The sequence below is a fragment of the Bos taurus genome, chromosome 22 (genome assembly GCF_002263795.3).
Source record: "Bos taurus isolate L1 Dominette 01449 registration number 42190680 breed Hereford chromosome 22, ARS-UCD2.0, whole genome shotgun sequence".
In the NCBI taxonomy this organism is placed as follows: domain Eukaryota; kingdom Metazoa; phylum Chordata; class Mammalia; order Artiodactyla; family Bovidae; genus Bos; species Bos taurus.
The window spans coordinates 47,032,865-47,050,807 of record NC_037349.1 but is presented as its reverse complement, the minus strand read 5'-3'; the positions used below and the strand labels follow the sequence as shown (position 1 = coordinate 47,050,807).

The following is a 17,943-nucleotide window of genomic DNA, read 5'->3' as shown; positions in this document are numbered from 1 at the left end:
AATCAGGAACACTGTACAACTATAGCCACAGTGATAATCAGTAATAAAGCATTTCCCACCTGAACATCCAGTCCTGAATAGGGCATGCCCTGCAGAGTAGGTAGAACTGTTTAGCTCTGTAACTAAGTTTAATTAATGAAGGCCAAAACTGAGAGTCCTCACTAGTTCAATAACTTCTTAGGTGAAAAACCCTCTATAACACACAAAAATCTTTATAACAGACATAGGGAATAACAGGCTGCGCCGATCTTTGCTGACCATGTGCCCTACTCTGTGTGGAAACACTTCTACACCTGGTGTTTGCATAGGACCCTCCCTCTGAACCAGCTGAACTAGCCTCATGTCCTACCTGACTCTTGGGCAGGGGATTTTTAACATCAACAAAATATATCACTTACAGAGCTGACGTCTACCTTTGCCCAAAGTTACCCATTAGAAGTAACTGTCAGAATTCAGAGTTTGTTGACTATACGTAACTTTTCATGTTCAAAACAAAAATAATTCCTATGTTGAAGTTAGCCCTCTTGAAGTAATTAATTTTTTATAAATGAGTTATTATACTGTTTTACTTAAGTAAAAAAACAGAATCTACCTTGGCATTACAGAACATAGAGATGGGTGGCATTTTAAGTCTTCCAATTTTTTTGACTTTTCTCAAAGCGTCTTTTCCTTAATGCAGAAGTCACCAAAAGTTGGTTATATTACCATTTGTATTTTTCTAGGAAAGCCTGTCTCTCTCACACAGTGCAAGCCTGCATCTGCTCTAGAATGTGGATCAGTTTCAGGTGGACGACTGTTAAAATGTTTTTGTCGAGTATCCCTAAAGGGCCATGCCACTCCTCTGATACATGCCTGGCTGCTGCTGCTGCTAACTGACTTCAGTCGTGTCCGACCCTGTGCGACCCCATAGACGGCAGCCCACCAGCCTCCCCCGTCCCTTGGATTCTCCAGGCAAGAACACTGGAGTGGGTTGCCATTTCCTTCTCCAACACATGAAAGTCAAAAGTGAAAGTGAAGTCGCTCAGTCGTGTCCGACTCTTAGCGACCCCATGGACTGCAGCCTACCAGGCTCCTCCGTCCATGGGATTTTCCAGGCGAGAGTACTGAGTGGGGTGCCATTGCCTTCTCCGGATACATATCTTACAAAGACCAAAAAAAAGAAGCAGAGTGTACAGCTTCACAAGCAAATAATTAGTAATGCCTGAGGCAAAACAGTTACTGTGGTAAAGCTCACTTACTTGTCGTGTTCAGTTTGCATGGTGCTTTTAAGTGCTGATAGTAAAAAATGGCCATGACCTATGTCAAAACATGGACCAGAAACAAACTTCCTCTGAATCAACCTCTACCAGTTTTGAGAGCAAATTGCTATTATGTGAAGAGCTATTATACACAGAATTCATTATGCTTTTAGAACTAGGTAGCTAGTATTAAATTGTGTTGAAACAATCCAGAAATGTAAAATCATAGTGTATAAACTTAATTAAAAATTAAAAAAAAATAAAAATTAAAATAGCATACAGTTTTCAGATTGAGGGCAAGCATCCCAAAGAAGAGAAGCAAGTTAAAATTTTGTCACATTGGCAGGCTCTTCTTTGTTTCCAACCTGCTGAGCACACACTCAAGATAATCCTATTTATTTAAAATACTCTCATATTTCTCCATGTCCTAAACTTCCAGCCATCCTTTTTTTTTTTTTTGGCCCAAATGTTTACGGGGTCTTACTGCCCTGACCAAGGATTGAACCTATGATCATAGCAGTGAATTCGCTGACTCCTAACCAGTGGACCGCCAGGGAAAGCTCCCAACCATCCTTGTTTCTGTATTCCACTGGCCTGAGTCTCTTACCTTCACCTACTTTTTCTTTCTGCCAGTCCCACCCCCAGCCCCAGTTCTAGAGATCATACTGAACAAGAAGTACTCTGAGAACTTTCACTTGTTTTTCAGGTCAAGGAAGACTGAGGAGCTACTGATTAAGTTAGTAATTATGACAGGTATCTTGTCTAAATTATATATAAACCATTTCTATTTGGCTTTAGGAAGAAAATGAGTTTGCCTTTTCTGTTTCTGTTCTGGTCAAATAGTGACTGGTTTCCTTTCCCAAGCCCACCCCAGATCATGTGGGTAACAAAAGCCAACCAGCCCAACCTTAAATCTTTGCTCTGGAAATCTGGACCTGAATGGGCCCCGCTACTTTTTGTAATCCAAGAGAAAATTTTAAAAATGGAAAGAAACAACAACAAAAATACCTTTTTTCCCCACGGAATTTTAGCAGCATACAGAAGTCATGACATACGTTTATGCTGTACAAGAGGGAAAATGTGTAATCAGACATTTCTCACAATTCAGGTACTCACACACCCACCCTTCATGGGTACCCGAGACTGCCTAACACTCAGAAGTCAACCTAAAGGAAGGGCTTCACCACCTGAGAGCCACTCTACTGCAGCAACAGACATCATCGGGAGTCTGAGACCCCGAGGAAGAGCAGGAAAATTCACCACGGAAGACTAAGTTCATATTTATTCTCAAATGTCCTGACTACAAAAGCAGCTTATTTTTTTACACCAATGTAATGTGTTCAACCAAAAAAAGTTAAGATTCCTTTATTTTCATGAAACTGAAAAGCACCTAAGTCAATAAATTATACTAAGTCTTTTATACCACAAGGTCTGTGTTGGTCTTCAACAGGGACTTTTCTGTCCATCTCACCACACGAAAGCAGCTCGCTCTCGTAGCATGCGGACGCCAAAGCGCTGCCACTCTCTCTGATAAATCCACAGTTCCTGTGTGGTATCCAAACAAGCCAACACTGCCCCTCCTTTCCAGGCAATCAGCCGGGGATCCATGTCCTAGAGAAGAAATGACAAAGATATTTCAATGAAAACGGACAAGACATATACTTAATCATTTACTGGAATTTAGGGGCAGACTCATGCAGGACCTATGAACTAACCACAGATATTTTCTATTTCAGTTCACAAGAAAATTTTTTGGTTTTTATTACTAAAGATGCTATTATTCACTACTATTATTCCACTAATAGTCCCTATAGGCCAGACCATTTCTAAGGAAATAACTTATTTTGAAATTTGAGTGGAATGAATATATCCCATAACCTCTCCCTCTGAATGAGAATTAAACAGAAATATTCCCCGGAATTGTCAGTGAGAATGATAAAATACAGACACAATCTGTTTCTAAATTGCTGTGTTTATGGTTTCCATGACAGTTCAAACCAAAAAGATCCTTGATGATCACCTGGTCTAGGGCCCAGCAGATTCTCAATATGAAAGAGATGAAAATGGACTTGTTCTAGTTGACAGTGTGAGTACAGTCAGTCTTCTCCTTGCCCACCCCGTCCTTTGACAAAGTCAGAAGTCGGTCATGCTGATCTGGAGAACACAGCAGGGACTGAAAGCCAGTAATCCAGTCCCTGAGTCCAGAGCTCCTTCCACCACATCTGTGTGACCTGCTGAAAGTCATTTTTCTACTAGCCTCAAGCCCCCGAGAACGCCCCACACACAGCCTCATGCCTCCCAGGATTTTCTCTGTCCACATACAACTACAAATAATGCTGTTTCACTGGAAAAGAGTCTGACCTGCACCATGTACAACATACCTTGGGCCTTGTGATCACATCTACATTTTCAATAATTCGCCTGAATGAAGGTGGCATTTTATTGAGAATTCTGTGCTGCAGAAATTCTTGGGCTTTATGAAACATCAAACCACCTCCCACCACCAGGATGGAGCTGTACATCTTCTTTTTGGTTTCATCAGATGCTGAAAAGACAGAGAAATCCCTTTCATGCTTTCTCTCTGTATCTACCACCACCCTAGGCCAAGCCACCATCATCTATTGCTTGATAATGGCAGGAGCCCCTCAAAGCGCTCTCCCCCACCTATCTTCGATGATGCTACAATGCAGCCAGAGGAACCCTGCAAAGCACAAAACCTGAGCAAGCTGCTATCCCCACACATGCCCCGCCCCCAACCCTGCTACTAGCAGGATCAGGACCTCAACCTCTAAGGGGGCTACAAAGTCCAGTGTGGTGTGTACTGGCCCCTCCCACAGCCTCACTCTGCTCCCCAGTCACACTGGCCTGCACACAGGCTGCTTCTTCTACCTAGAATGCCTTTATGTGGTAATCTGACTTATTTTGGCCTTTGGTACTTGGTTCTATATTCAAGAAGGCCAGGAATCAGATTCTAATACCTGACAATGGCAGCACAAAGTAGGTCCTCGATAGCTTTTGAATGAACATGCTGCAGGATAAAACTACACCCTAGCCTGAACCCCGGAACTGCTTGCTCCCGGCTCCCCAGATATGCTTACAACAGCAGTCTATGCTATGGAGGATGGCTTTATCCAGTCCCAGGGCCTTCCCTTCAAACAGCGAGATGGCAGTCTTCCTGGACATCAGTGCAGTGAGAGCCTCCTCAGAATCATTGCCAGCCATCAAACAGTCTCCCTGGGAGGGTCCCAGATCCACCTCCTGGGAATGCAGTCTTTCTGGAAGGTCAGAGGACTGGCCACGAAGGTCCCCTTCGAATCCAATGGGTTTGGATGCAGACTTCCGGTCAGCAGTAGCTTTTGCAGACTTTAAATCAATCAAAAGGAGAGTCGAATGGATGGTCCGACTATGAGAGTGATCAGTGTTCTCCAGCTGGACGTCCCCTCCCCACCCCACTGCTGGACACTCTATAAAACAAAGGCCTGTCCCTGTGCCGCAGACAGAAAACACCCCACAGCGTGCAACCTAGCACCCAATCCCCGCCCTGGATAACCGGGTGGGGTGGATGCAGAAGACGAGGACATGCTAACAAACCAAGGCAACCCCAGGCTGGCAGGGCAGACCACAGAACTTTCCTAATATTGGCCGGATTTTAAGACTGAAATGTTGACGTTGATGAACTATTCCCCCCTGAGTTTTTGAGTATAGTTATTTCAGTGGAATTCTTGGGCCAGTGGCTGTCATGGGTCCTCATTTTCAGACCTTATCTAAGCAATCTCATGCTCAGTTTTGGGACAGGAACAAAGACCAGAGCAGGTTTACAGCCCTCTTCTCTCCATCAGGAGCTGCTGTTTCACGGGCAGATAAGAGCTTTCCTTTGTGCCCCTGCAGCAGACACCCTACAACGAGGGTCAGCTCGGACAAAGGCATTCGGTTCCTTGCCTGTGCCTACCCACCTTTCATGGATAATTTAAAACAGGTGAGAAAAAAAATAGGTGAGACTTTACTGAAAATACTCCTGGGCAAATATTCAAAAGAGGAACAGTTCAGAAATAATACACACCGAAAGGGAAGCATCATCATTAAATTAACTTTTACATGTGTGGAGTAGTGTTCTGAAAATAGATGTGTGCTGAACAAAGAAATCTGCCATCTGGATTTTAAATGTGGACTTCATCTATGGTCCTAAAAACAGTATCAGCTGTAGCATACTGTCAGACTGCAGTCATTGCAACGATCCATTAAGTGTGGGCAAACCTCTCTCAGGCACAAAACTATCTCCTGTGACCCCGAATTACCGCAGACCTGTTCCTGCTTGCTCTGCGTGGCCAGCAGGTACTGTTCATCGTGAGGATCCTCAGGGTCACCCTGGGATCTGTGCTGTAAAGTTGTCATTTTCTGTCCAACGATTCCAAAAGTTGCTGGATAAAACAAAGCCATTGGAGCCTGTGCGGGGACGGAAAAGAATGACCAATCAAGGCTACTGCCTCCTGAAAAAACTGACCCGTTAAATAAATTGTGTCCTTCCAAAAACAAAACTGGCAGGTCAGATCCTGTAAGTTGGATTGGGTAAGCATTCTCTTTTGGAAGGAGCATTATTTCTTCAGTGTGTAATGGGCTTCATCACCAAACTGAATGGGTGATGTAACACCTGAGAGAGTAATCTCAAAGTGAATGCAAAATACGTGCCTAGTAAACTACACGTGAGTCTGGGTGAACTCTGGGAGTTGGTGACGGAGAGGGAAGCCTGGCGTGCTTCAATTCATGGGGTCGCAAAGAGTCAGACACGACTGAGTGGCTGAACTGAACTGAACTGAAACTACTTTGTAATTTCCCAGAATGGTGCCTCTCTCTAAATAGCAACTCCTCACATAGTGGCTAATTAAAAAGATGGCTCAGATCTCTTCTGACCTATACTCTATCAGGGGTTTAAATGTTGGGCTAGCAGCTAATTTACATCCAGTTGGCATTCTGACTTCATGAGGTTTCCAGCAAATACACATTCTCTCAGTCTGACTGAACCTGGCTGCCTTTCTTTCTACCCATGGGAAATACACACCCATATGTTACCTGGAGTTTTTCATCTCCCAATCGAAACTGGTAAAGAAGGGCAGGGGAATCCGGATGTCGAATCTGAAACTCATGGTCCTGAAGCCCAGAGATGTCCTAAATCCGGGGAAAGATGCTGTCAGTCAATCAGGAAAAGTGCACGCAAACTCTACAAATGACAAGCCTCTCTGCGGTCTAAATCTCACCCATGAAAGGGCTGCACTACAGCTTTCTACCACTTCCACTGGAACTTAAAAAACAGGACTTCAACTGTACCTTGTTTCTCTTTCAACATTTCTGAAATTGCCACTATCTGTATTTCTGGTTTCTTTCATTATCAATATACACGAATACAAACAATGTCCAAACCAACAAGCAAATTCCCTCAATAACTGGGAAATGTTACCCTGTTCTACATTTCTCAAAAAAATTTTTACTCAGAATTTTATTACTCAAACAAGATTTTTTAAAAGAAGTCTACAATGAACAGTATAAAAAGGTAGCAATTCATATACACAACGATTAAATGCTGACTGTTCACAATAGTAAGAAAGTACTTCAAATGATACCATTTTATTAACTGTCTGTAACTATGTATTTACCTGCTGCTGTTCATTACATCTAAAGGTTAATGTTTATCCTTAGAATGATCACAGATCCTAAGAAGAGAGAAATCTACTCTCTTAAGAAAAAACTAGCTGTGTTTCCCTGAGTATGAGATACTTCTGTATGGGTCTGACCTTACCAAATCTCTCACTTCTTAAGAGCTTCAGCCTCAAGGTTTTATCAACTTGGGTTGAATGGGTAGCACAGTACTGTTAATTTTTTAATTATCCTTAAACATCTTCAATTTTCCCTGAAAACAAAAATAATCAGCAATTTTGATTTTGCTCCCACCTGATCCAAATGACAAAAAGTTTCTTTAAGGTGCTGCAGAAGAAGGCAATCCATTTTATTTGTTAACTGGCATTCTCTGTAAGGGAAGCCAGCTCGCTGCATCAGCCAGTAAAAGCATCTTGACACATCAGATCCACCATATGCCAGACAGAGCCTAGAGTCAAGAGAAAAGGGCAGCTAACAAGATGCAAAGGGTGTTCCAAAAACTCAGTTAGGCACAGCAAAGCAGCAAGTTTCAAGAAATGTTGTAACGATAAGTTAAAGAATGAAAGGGCAGAATGGATGTAAGGGAGAGAGAAAGGAAACTAGAAAAAAACCAGTGGTGAGTATCAAGTAAAAAATGCTACTTGCAAAAAAATCCAAGAGACAGAATACACATTAAGTCCAGCTCATTTCTAGGTCCATATGTATAGCATATGACAGCTGTTTGCCTATCTACGCTTACTGGCATATAGAGACGACAAGGAATAACATCATAAGACAAATCTCTTTTGTGGGAGAAAAACTCTGAGACTACTAGCCACTCCCTGAACATTTCTGCCATCTGGAGGGATCACTGCTGTGCTGTTTCAGTGGTAGAAGACCTGGGGTCCAGTGTTCTCTCTATACTTCAAGAAGCAATGGCATTAGGTAATACAAATGAAGGAGCTCAAACAACTCAATCAGGGCTTGAGAATGCACTGTAACCTAGGAGGTAGCAGCTTAACTTTTCTCAAGGACTGCTTAGACCCTTTTAAGTTTGTTTCTATGCCTTAAAAGTCAAACTACCTATATGAGTGACAGGAAGAATTAAAATCATCCTGAAGCAGCCATCCTGGAAGCACAAAATGCTGCAGAGAACTGGTCATAGGCACTACCTGGTATGCTCACCTGTGCTGGGCTTGTCTCAGATAAGCAAGCTGCAAACCTGCTGGGCTAGTTACTTTATTAAATCTTCTATCAGTGATAATGTAATGAAGGGACTGGACCACCACCAAGTTACTGTTCACTGATCAAAAACAATCTGACAAGAAAAGCAAATACTCAGGAGACTCTGGTGGCCTAGTGGTTAGAATTCTGAGCTTTCACTGTGGTGGCCTAGATTCAATCCCTGGTCGGGGAACTGAGATCCCGCAAGCTATGCAGTGTGGCCAAAAAAGTGAGAGAGAGAGAGAAAAGCAAATACTCAAAATGCTAGCTAGACAATTTAGACCTAAAAACCTACTGTCTCCCCTAAATGACTTGCCTATATAAAGCTTTGCTGTGAGTGTGACTGCCACACCAGTGAAAGACACAGAGCTAACATACACACTTCTGTGGGAAAGCACACAGCACACACTAGGGCTTTCATGAACCCAATGATGTGAGCTCACATTGTTGTTGTTTTTAGTACTTAAGTCATGTCCCAACTCTCTGTGATCCCATGGCCTGCAGCCTGCCAGGCTCCGCTGTCCATGGGATTCCCCAGGCAAGAACACTAGAGTGGGTTGCCATTTCCTTCACCAGGGAACCTTCCTGACCCAGGAACTGAACCTGTGTCTCCTGCATTGGCAGGCAGGTTCTTTACCACGGAGCCACCCAGGAAGCCTGGGCTCATCATGTCAGAGGGTTCCAACGGAACCAGTTTATAGCCTTATTATAGCAGAAATCACCAGTTTATAGCCTTGTTCAAATTTGCACTTCCACAATCTCAGTGGCTTCATTAAAAAAAAAAAAAAAAAAAAAGTCAACATATAATTCCTTAAAAACCTTCTAACTCAAGATGCTTCTAGTTGAATAGGCTGTAAAGGAAGAGGAAGCAGAGAATACCTCTCAAGCTCCTCACCGAGTGTTCCGATGAGAGACCCCATCCTCCACACAGCACACGCTTGTCTTCTGGTCTCCGACATCTACAATACACGTGCTGCTTAAGCCACTTCCAAAGGTGGCACACACAGACTCCTGATGGACCACAATCCCTGAAAAACAAAAGGCAGAGGGGTGATCAGCTGGGGAGCAGGGAAGATCCTGTGACAAATATCTAGTTAAAGTCTAGGAACCCCCAGGCAAGCATCACTGACCCTCCCAGAATAAGCATTTCAGTCAAGCAGTGAATTAAATCAACTGTGTCAGGAAAAAACAAAACACTCTCATTTCAGGTAGGTTTCCCTGGAATAACAGACATACCTGAAAAACCCATCTTCATTAGGATCATATTCACTAATTCTTTCACATGCTGTTTATTATAGATATCAGGAATTAACAAGATACATCTATAATACTAAAAAGAAGAACAAAGGAGAAAAAGATTAAATGGTTAATATTCAAATCAGGTCAAAACAAATTTCACCACACTTGTCCTCAGAGAGAATTCTCTCTAAAGCAGCGGCAGCAATGGCTAGAGGCCCAAAGTAAAAGCTCAAAGCTCTCTGCTATCTTTTAGGTTTTATATTAAAAAAAAAAAAAAAGGTTGAAGTTTTGTGGACCTTTTATTCCTTTTGAATTATTTAAAACTTGTAAAATGAAAAATAAGACAACTGATGTGTCCGAAAAAGGTCCAGAGAGAACGTATAAACATGAGCAAGTTTGCTGCCTGCAGAGCAACAGAAATACCAAAAACCAAACAAAATAAGGGAAAAAAAGAAAGCACCAGATGGGAATTTAGTGAAGGAAAAGGATATCCTTAACACCTTAAAGTGGAGACGGCTTCAAGGACACTGTTTTACAAAGAACAGTGTACTTTTATTGACCAAGAATTTCTAAAGACAATCCAGTAACTGGGAATTTCCATTTACCTTTAAATCTTTCAGTGGGATTTCCAAGTATTTTTGTATTGCATGAGACCATATTACTTCAATATCTGCCAGAACAGCTGTAAGAGAGCCCCCAGGTCCTGGGTGAATATTTAACTGACCTCTTCTGATAGGCCAGTGAATATTATAACAGTCCAAAGGATTAACATACAGGGCCTGGAAATGATGGAGAGATGAATACATTGTTAGAACTCTTCTCTCAGGGTTTCCCAGATTCACATTCAAAAACCAAAGGCCAGAAGTTATCATTAACATTTGCTGACTGTTCTCATGTTGAGAGTGGAGTGTCTAATATCTTAGGAGCCAGTGTGACTATCTGTTCCTCAGGGTAAGATTACAGAATGCTTGGGAACAACCAGAACTGGGTGGCAAAGCACACTGATTTTATAAATAGGACCTCCGTTTTCTTCTTCCATTTCACTGTAAACAAGTCTCCTACCTCTTCTCCCACCAAAAACTCAGGGTGATGAGATGTGTTTGTCCACTTATTTCCAGAGCAGTGATCTAAAATCGCGGGTCGCATCTGCTTATTGTAGGAACGTGCCTGAAACAAAGGAACATCAGAAAATTCTGAGTCTATGCAAGAAAAAAAGGGGCTGTCCTCTTCTCCTCTCACAGAATAGATATAGTGGCAAATTTTAATAATGAATCCAAGATCGGTGCAAAATAGGGATTGATCACAAGTGGACTCTCCTGCCCTTTTCCACAACCTTGATTTTCCCATCGTGTTAACCCTCAGGCTGTGATTCACAGCCAGTCTAAAATGAATATTGCACTCTGCTGAAACGTGAACATAAATTTATATATTTGCTTAACCAAACAGTTCATTTGGGTTTTTTCTGTAAGACAGCTCAAGTAGCAGTTAGCTGTCTTTAACTTTATTCAAAACAACTGTTAGATTATGTTGTGACAGCTGTAACGTCAGTGTGCATTTAAAACAAAAACTTGTCAAAACGGGTGAATTTTTGTGTAGCCATCTTAATATTGATGATGGGGGGAAAAGGGCAACATTTCTGCATAGTATGCTTTGTTATTTCAAAAAAGGTAAAAATGCAAAAAAAGATATGTGCAGTAATATGGAGAAGGTGCTATGACTTATCGAATGTGTCAAAAGTGGTTTGCAAAGTTTTGCACTGGAGATTCCTCACTGGACAATGCTCCCTGGTCCAGTAGACCAGTGAAGTTGATAGAAATCAAATTGAGACATTACTTGAGAATAATCAACATTGTACCATGCAAGAGAGAGCCAACATACTGAAAATATCCCAATCGAGCAATGAGTAATATTTGTACCAGCTTGGTTATTTTAACTGCTTTGATGTGGGATTGAAAGGGAGTCCTGTATTATGGTCTCCTGGAAAACCAAATGATTCATTCCAACAAGTACTGCTTCCAATTAGACCAACTGAAAGAAGCACTCATTGAAAAGCATCCAGAATTAGTCAACAGAAAATGCACAGTCTTCCATCAGGATAATGTAAGACCACATGTTTTTCTATATGGAAAAACTACGACAGCTTGGATGGGAATTTCTGATTCATCCACTGTTTTCACCAGACACTGCACCTTTAGATTTCCATTTATTTTATTCACAAAATTTTTAGTGAAAAAAATTTCAGATCCCTGGAAGTCTGTAAAAGGCACTTAGAACAGTTCTTTGCTCAGAAAGATAAAAAATTTGGGGAAGACAGAATTATGAAGTTGCTTGAAAAACAGTAGAAGGCAGCGGAACAAAACAGTGAACACGTTGTTCAGTAAAGTTCTTGGTAAAAATGAACAATTTGTCTTTTATTTTTACTTAAAAACTGAAGGAACTTTTTGGACACAGACTCGTGTCCATCCCCAGCAGTACTGGTTTATCACACTAAAAGGACAAACGTGTAAGAATACAGCTTCTCATCAAGATGCTGGAATAATATACTCAAGACTCACAGGTAACTAAATTTTCATCAACTTGACGTAAGAAACACTACCTTACAAATTGGCTTGCCTAGACTTTTGTAACACCAATTTAGGTATTCTGCAGGTGGTTATAAATGGTTTTCTTTCCTTTTTAAAGAAAATCCCATCTTTAATAATTTGCATAATGAAATAGGGAGTGCCCACGAATGGTTACGACATAATAGCAGTGGTCAGGGAATGAATCTGAAGAAAGAGCTGAGACCCAACCTGCTCAGGGGACACAGGAATCCGTCTGGTGCCATTCGACATCTTTTTAGACCATATTGCTTGGTCCACCATTTTAAGGCCATTTTGCCTTTGTTCGTTACTTTCAGGTTTCTGGCAGAAAAGAAACAGTGATGAACAGCATCAATGATTTAGTGAAAAAGAGAAAGTAACAGCAAAATACTAATTTAATCTAGCAAGAGGAAATGCTCCCTCATCAACAAGCTTGTCCTTCACTATGTCACATATGCTAACCCTAAGAATACAAAGTAACCTTTTTATTATTTATTTTAAAAAAAATCAGAAAAGCACCATCACCATAAACCAACTATTGCAAATTTCTATACCTCAAGGGACTTTTGACTTAATATCAGAGCATAGCATACTTTAAACTTACCAAGTATTTCAAGACTCTTCCATATATTGATAGAATTTTCACGCTTACAATTTTATAGCAATATTTTTTCCTACATGTGTTATTTCACTTAGTTAATGAGTATTCAAGTTATTGTGATATTGAAAAGAACATTCCATAAATACTTTTGAAAAGATTATTTTATTTTCTTCCTATTTTTACTCCAGAGATTTAGTCCCTAAGATAGAATTAGAAGATCCAGGATATAAGTGAGTTTTAAACCCTTACATTGTCAAGTTATAGTTAAGCTTAGAAATGGACTTAAGGATGGTTTGCTAGTTATGCTAGAAAAGGAAACCCTAAGGCCTACTATCAGAGTTATAGAAACTGCAAGTTCCTAAAACTACCCTTGATTTAAAGCTTAAAAATGGATTATAATGTTATATACATATTCAATACCTATCATGAAAAATTTTCCTGTTAATTATCACCTGCAAAATAGGACACTTACTGCATCCTACGTAAATGACCCCAAGGACATATTTACTTTTTGCCTTTAAATTATGATTTAACCTAAGATTATAACAAGTACTTATTGGAGGAATTCAATTTGCTACAGATTGAAAAAATAAGCTCAATATAAAATCTAAATATCTGGAAGAAAAAATACAGCAGTCAGTTAACAGACACCTGGATGCATCATTTTAAGAAAGTGACAATTCTGTACCCTCCACTAAAAATCAGCTTCTTCAATACCCAATTCATCCTGATGGGTTATAAAAATTAATTTTCTTTTGTTACAATTATTTCTGTACAATCTGAAATTGCTAGCTCTGATAAAAAATTATATTTGTAACCCTGAACAATGTCATTATGTTAAGATACATTAAAGCTATGAAGATGTTGCTCAAGAGTACGCCATACACTGAGTATCTAAGCCCTCCCAAGGCGACAGCCTTGGGCTTTCGCTCCAGGTCCTACATTTTGTGTGTGTGTGGTGTTTTGTTTTGTCCATACAGCGTGACTTGTGGGATCTTAGTTCCCTGACCAGGGACTGAACTTGGCCCCTTGGCAGCAAAAGCGGAGTCTTAACCCCTGGACTGCCGGGGCACCCCTCCAGGTCCTCACCCTGACTTACGTTTAGTCCCTCCCTGAGCAGCCAGCTGTCCTTGTACAGTGGCTGCCCCTGTTGTTTGTGTCTTCGTGCAATGACGTGAGGAACGCTGGCAGGAAGTGTGTCTGTGGCTCGACCAATCCTCAGAGTTGTGGAACCTGGATGTATGACAACGATGAAGTTGCTCTGGATTTGCTGTAAATATAAAACATAGGAGTGTGACTTTAGAAAATAATATAGATGGTAACAGACTTAAAGACGTTAGTTTCCTGTAATGACTATCAAACTCATTTTGTATCTGTGTTTCGAGGGTCTGACTCATGGCACAAAGGTCAACACATCTTTGTTTAAATGAATGAAATCCTAAGTACCCAGTGCAAATCAAGCTATGATTTGAGGGTGTTTCTGTGCCAAGCACTACAGGTACAATGATGACAAGGACAAAGTCCCAGCCACTAGAGAACTTTCCATTTACTAAAGAAGACAAATAAGGAATAAGAGTGTGGGGAATACTATGACTCGTGAAGTGCTGGGTTCCCTAAATCTGAACACCTAAAGATCCTTGTTAAAAAAAAACAAAATAAAAAGACCCTAAGGCTTCACTACAAACTTTCTGATTCAGAATCTCCTGGGAGAGACAGCCTGCTGCTGCTGCTGCTAAGTCACTTCAGTCATGTCCGACTCTGTGCGACCCCATAGACGGCAGCCCACCAGGCTCTCCCATCCCTGGGATTCTCCAGGCAAGAACACTGGAGTGGGTTTCCATTTCCTTCTCCAATGCATGAAAGTGAAAATTGAAAGTGAAGTCGTGTCCGACCCTCAGCGACCCCATGGACTGCAGCCTACCAGGCTCCTTCATCCATGGGATTTTCCAGGCAAGAGTACTGGAGTGGGGTGCCATTGCCTTCTCTGAGAGACAGCCTAGGAATCTGCAATTTACAAAAGCTCCTGAGGTAATCAATATCATCGCTCAGCTATGACAACATTGGTTGAGTAGGTGAGGGAAGAAATGTAGTATTAGAACAGAATCACTGTTTTCTAATGCTGGAAAGTAAGGCTCAATACAGGAACCACTTTCGAGAATGAGCATAAACTGTATTTTGGTCACTGTTTTTTAAATACGTTACCCTTATTGACTCTGTGCTATTTACCTGATCTGGTAAGAGTCTGGAGTTAAAAGGCCGGAGTTCACAATTCTATCCTCGGATGTCTGCCTTTCACCACCCGTTCTTGGGAGACAGTCACCAAGGACTGACCAAGGAGCACAAATTGAGACAGTGGGCTTTTAGATCCAGATTTCTCAATGGAGAAGAACATAACCTGAGTGACTGAGGAACCTTTACCATGGAAACACGCTGAGGGACTCAGGGGGGACTCAAAGAGACTCCAACAGTCCTTCTGACAAATGGATGCCTGCATTGAGAATGGCCTTTCCAGCACGACTCCTCAGCCAGCACCTAGTCCGTTCCACCCATTGGCTACAGTTGTGTCTTCCTGGCCTGCCCCCTTTCAAAACATTTCTGTAACTTGTTGGTAAGATACAGTTCAGAACATCCAAGATCAGGACCCTGCTTATTTCTCTAGCTTTACTCTAGAACTACTTCCTTTTCAGTCTCTTTGGTCTTCCAAATCCAGATGTCTCCTGATTTCTTAGCTTACAGTGCTGACCTTCAGGCCTGCACAAAGGCACTTCCTTTTGTCTGCAGTGTTCTTTCTCCCTTTTAAATCTTACTCTTCCCTTCAGGTGTTAAGTTAACTGTCATTAGACCAGGCGTGTTTGTCCTGCTGTAATAAAATCTTAGGGCACCCCTCCTTTTCATGACACTTGTCATTCTTACAATGATTTACTGACTGCTCTCCCAGAAGACAAAACCTTCATGTAAGAGGGGACTGTTACTGTCTCGTTCACTGCTCTATGCCCAGTGCATGGCACAGAGGTCATCTGTTGCATGGTGATGGCACCATTCTCACAAAGGCCTGATGCTATTCAGCAGACTCCTCAGGCTTTTGTGTGTTACGGCAGACAACACATATCTAGGAGACTGAGTTAAACCGACAGGGCTGCTTCGTAGTCCCCCAGGCTCCTCTGTCCATGGGGTTTCCCAGGCAAGTATACTGGAGTAGGTTGCCATTTCCTTCTCCAGGTGATCTTCCAGACCCAGGGATCAAACCTGCGTCTCCTGCTTGGCAGGCGGATTCTTTACCAATGAGTTACCTGGGAAGCCTGCTGTAGGGGACACCTGTACCCCATCAATGGCACACAGTCTGCAGGACAGTGATTGGGAAGCTCTGGGGTAGTAAATACAGTTTTCCAAAGTCTGGACAAGGACTTTTTAATAATTACATATTTATTTTAACATATTAGAGTAACTAGCCAGTGAATCCTACATATCATTTCCTGGACGTTATTGCTTAAGAAAAGATTCAGAAGGAAAAAAAAAAAAAAAAGGCATTCTGCAAATAACAGTAGAGGTGCCACAGAGGACATGCAAAAACCAAAAGGTGCTCCATGACTGACTGATGGTAAACAAATATTCCAACAGTGGTTAAGGGCCCAGGCTCTGGATTCACAGACATGGCTTCAAATTCAGACCGTGCCACTTCTTGGCTCTGACTGAAGTTCCTACCTCAGAGAGCTACTATGAGGATTAAAAGAGTTGATCATGCAGCTCGGAGTCTGGCTAGCTCTTCCAAAGTTCCCCTTCAGAAGAGGCCAGGCTCTGCCTTATACCACTCTCATGAGGACACCCCTCTTAAGATCTCCAGTCTCATTTCTTGCTCTCTCTTCTTCCCTGATTCCAGATATTCTCACCTCCAATGCTTTCCTATGCTCTCTTGGCCCAGGTCTTCTCCACAATGTTCTCCTGTCCTCACACTCCCCATGGCTAACTCCTAAATATCCTTTAGGTCTTTGTCTAGGTGTCAGCTGCACAAATAGATGGCGAAAAAAATGGAAAAAGTGACAGACTTTATTTTCTTGGGCTTCAGCATCACTGCAGATGGTGATTGCAGCCATGAAATTAAAAGACATTTGCTCCTTGGAGAAAAGCTATGACTAACCTAGAGAGCACGTTAAAATGCAGAGATAGCACTTTGGGTTGGACAACAAAGGTCCATATAGTCAAAGCTATGGTTTTTCCAGTAGTTATGCATGGATTTGAGAGTTGGACCATAAAGAAAGCTGAGCACTGAAGAATTGATGCTTTTGAATTGTGGTGCTGGAGAAGACTCTTGAGAGTCCCTTGGACTGCAAGATCAAATCAGTCAATCCTAAAGGAAATCAACCCTGAATATTCATTGAAGGCACTGATACTGAAGCTCAAGTTCCAATACTTTGGTTACCTGATGTGAAGGGCCGACTCACTGGAAAAGACCCTGATGCTGGGAAAGATTGAAAAAAAGGAGGAGAAGGGGATGACAGGAGGAGATGGTTGGATGGCATCACCAACTCAATGCACCTGATTTTGAGCAAACTCCGGGAGATGATGAAGGACAAGGAGGCCTGGTGTGCTGCAGTCGATGCGGTCGCAAAGAATCGCACACGACGTAGCGACTGAACATCAATGGTACTGAACAACAATGTAGCCATCCCACATCAGGCCTTGTTACCTACTGCCCCCACTCAACTGGAGCTTTCTCCTCCCGCCTCCTCCTCTCAAAGTGGGAGAATCCTAGAGAGTGGAACTGTGGTGGCCCCTACACACCATCCAGTCGGCTCCCTCAACCATATGACAGTAAAGTGACAGCCTTGTCCTGCTCTCACGGTCCGGAAGGGGCTCGTACAGCAGTTGCTGGGGGCGACGGGCGGGGACGCAGTGACCTGGCCATCTGCCCAGAGCCCTCGGAGCGAACGGGAAATGACCCCCTTGCACCACCCACCCAGGTGAGGGCCCGAAGCCTCGGGTCGGCTCGCCAGTCTCCTCCCCTCGCCCAGCTCCCCGCCCGGGCCCGGAAGCCGAGTCCGAGGTCCGCCCCCGCCGCCTCACCTCCTGCAGCGACTCCGGCACCAGCGCGGGCACGATGGGTCGCTTCACCCCGCGCTGCTCCTTCTCTTTCTCCCCGCCCTTCTCCTTCCCGTTCTCCGCCTCTCCCTTCTCCGCCTGGGTCATGTCGGCCGCCGACGCCCCTGCAGTCTCTAGCTTCAGTGACGCGACGCGAGTGCCAGAGAATTGGTCTCTGCGCAGACGATACCTCTTTGGGCGACAGCCCACAGACAAGGTGGCCGCCAGGCGTCGGCCCAGAGGATTCCGGGAAGGCGGAAGGGCGGAGGCGGAGCCGCCCGGAGCGGGCGGGGTGGGGAGTGGATTGGGCGGATGCTGATGCGATTGGTCACGGCTGCAGCGTGTCGGCCACCTA

At 42.9% G+C, this 17,943-nt stretch overlaps 1 protein-coding gene across 1 annotated transcript; it reads right to left on the bottom strand.

Annotated features, from left to right (window-relative positions):
- Positions 1 to 2,507: 2,507 nt before the first annotated feature.
- On the bottom strand, positions 2,508 to 17,819 carry ACTR8 (actin related protein 8). Its single transcript, NM_001076361.1, has 13 exons — positions 17,574 to 17,819; positions 13,612 to 13,782; positions 12,122 to 12,232; positions 10,392 to 10,496; positions 9,935 to 10,108; positions 9,327 to 9,420; positions 8,986 to 9,118; positions 7,182 to 7,335; positions 6,306 to 6,401; positions 5,541 to 5,681; positions 4,337 to 4,601; positions 3,620 to 3,783; positions 2,508 to 2,849 (listed from the first exon to the last, which is right to left on the bottom strand). Exons 1-13 carry the CDS (start codon positions 17,694 to 17,696, stop codon positions 2,706 to 2,708), a joined length of 1,875 nt encoding a protein of 624 aa, NP_001069829.1. The 5' UTR covers positions 17,697 to 17,819; the 3' UTR covers positions 2,508 to 2,705.
- Positions 17,820 to 17,943: the final 124 nt, after the last annotated feature.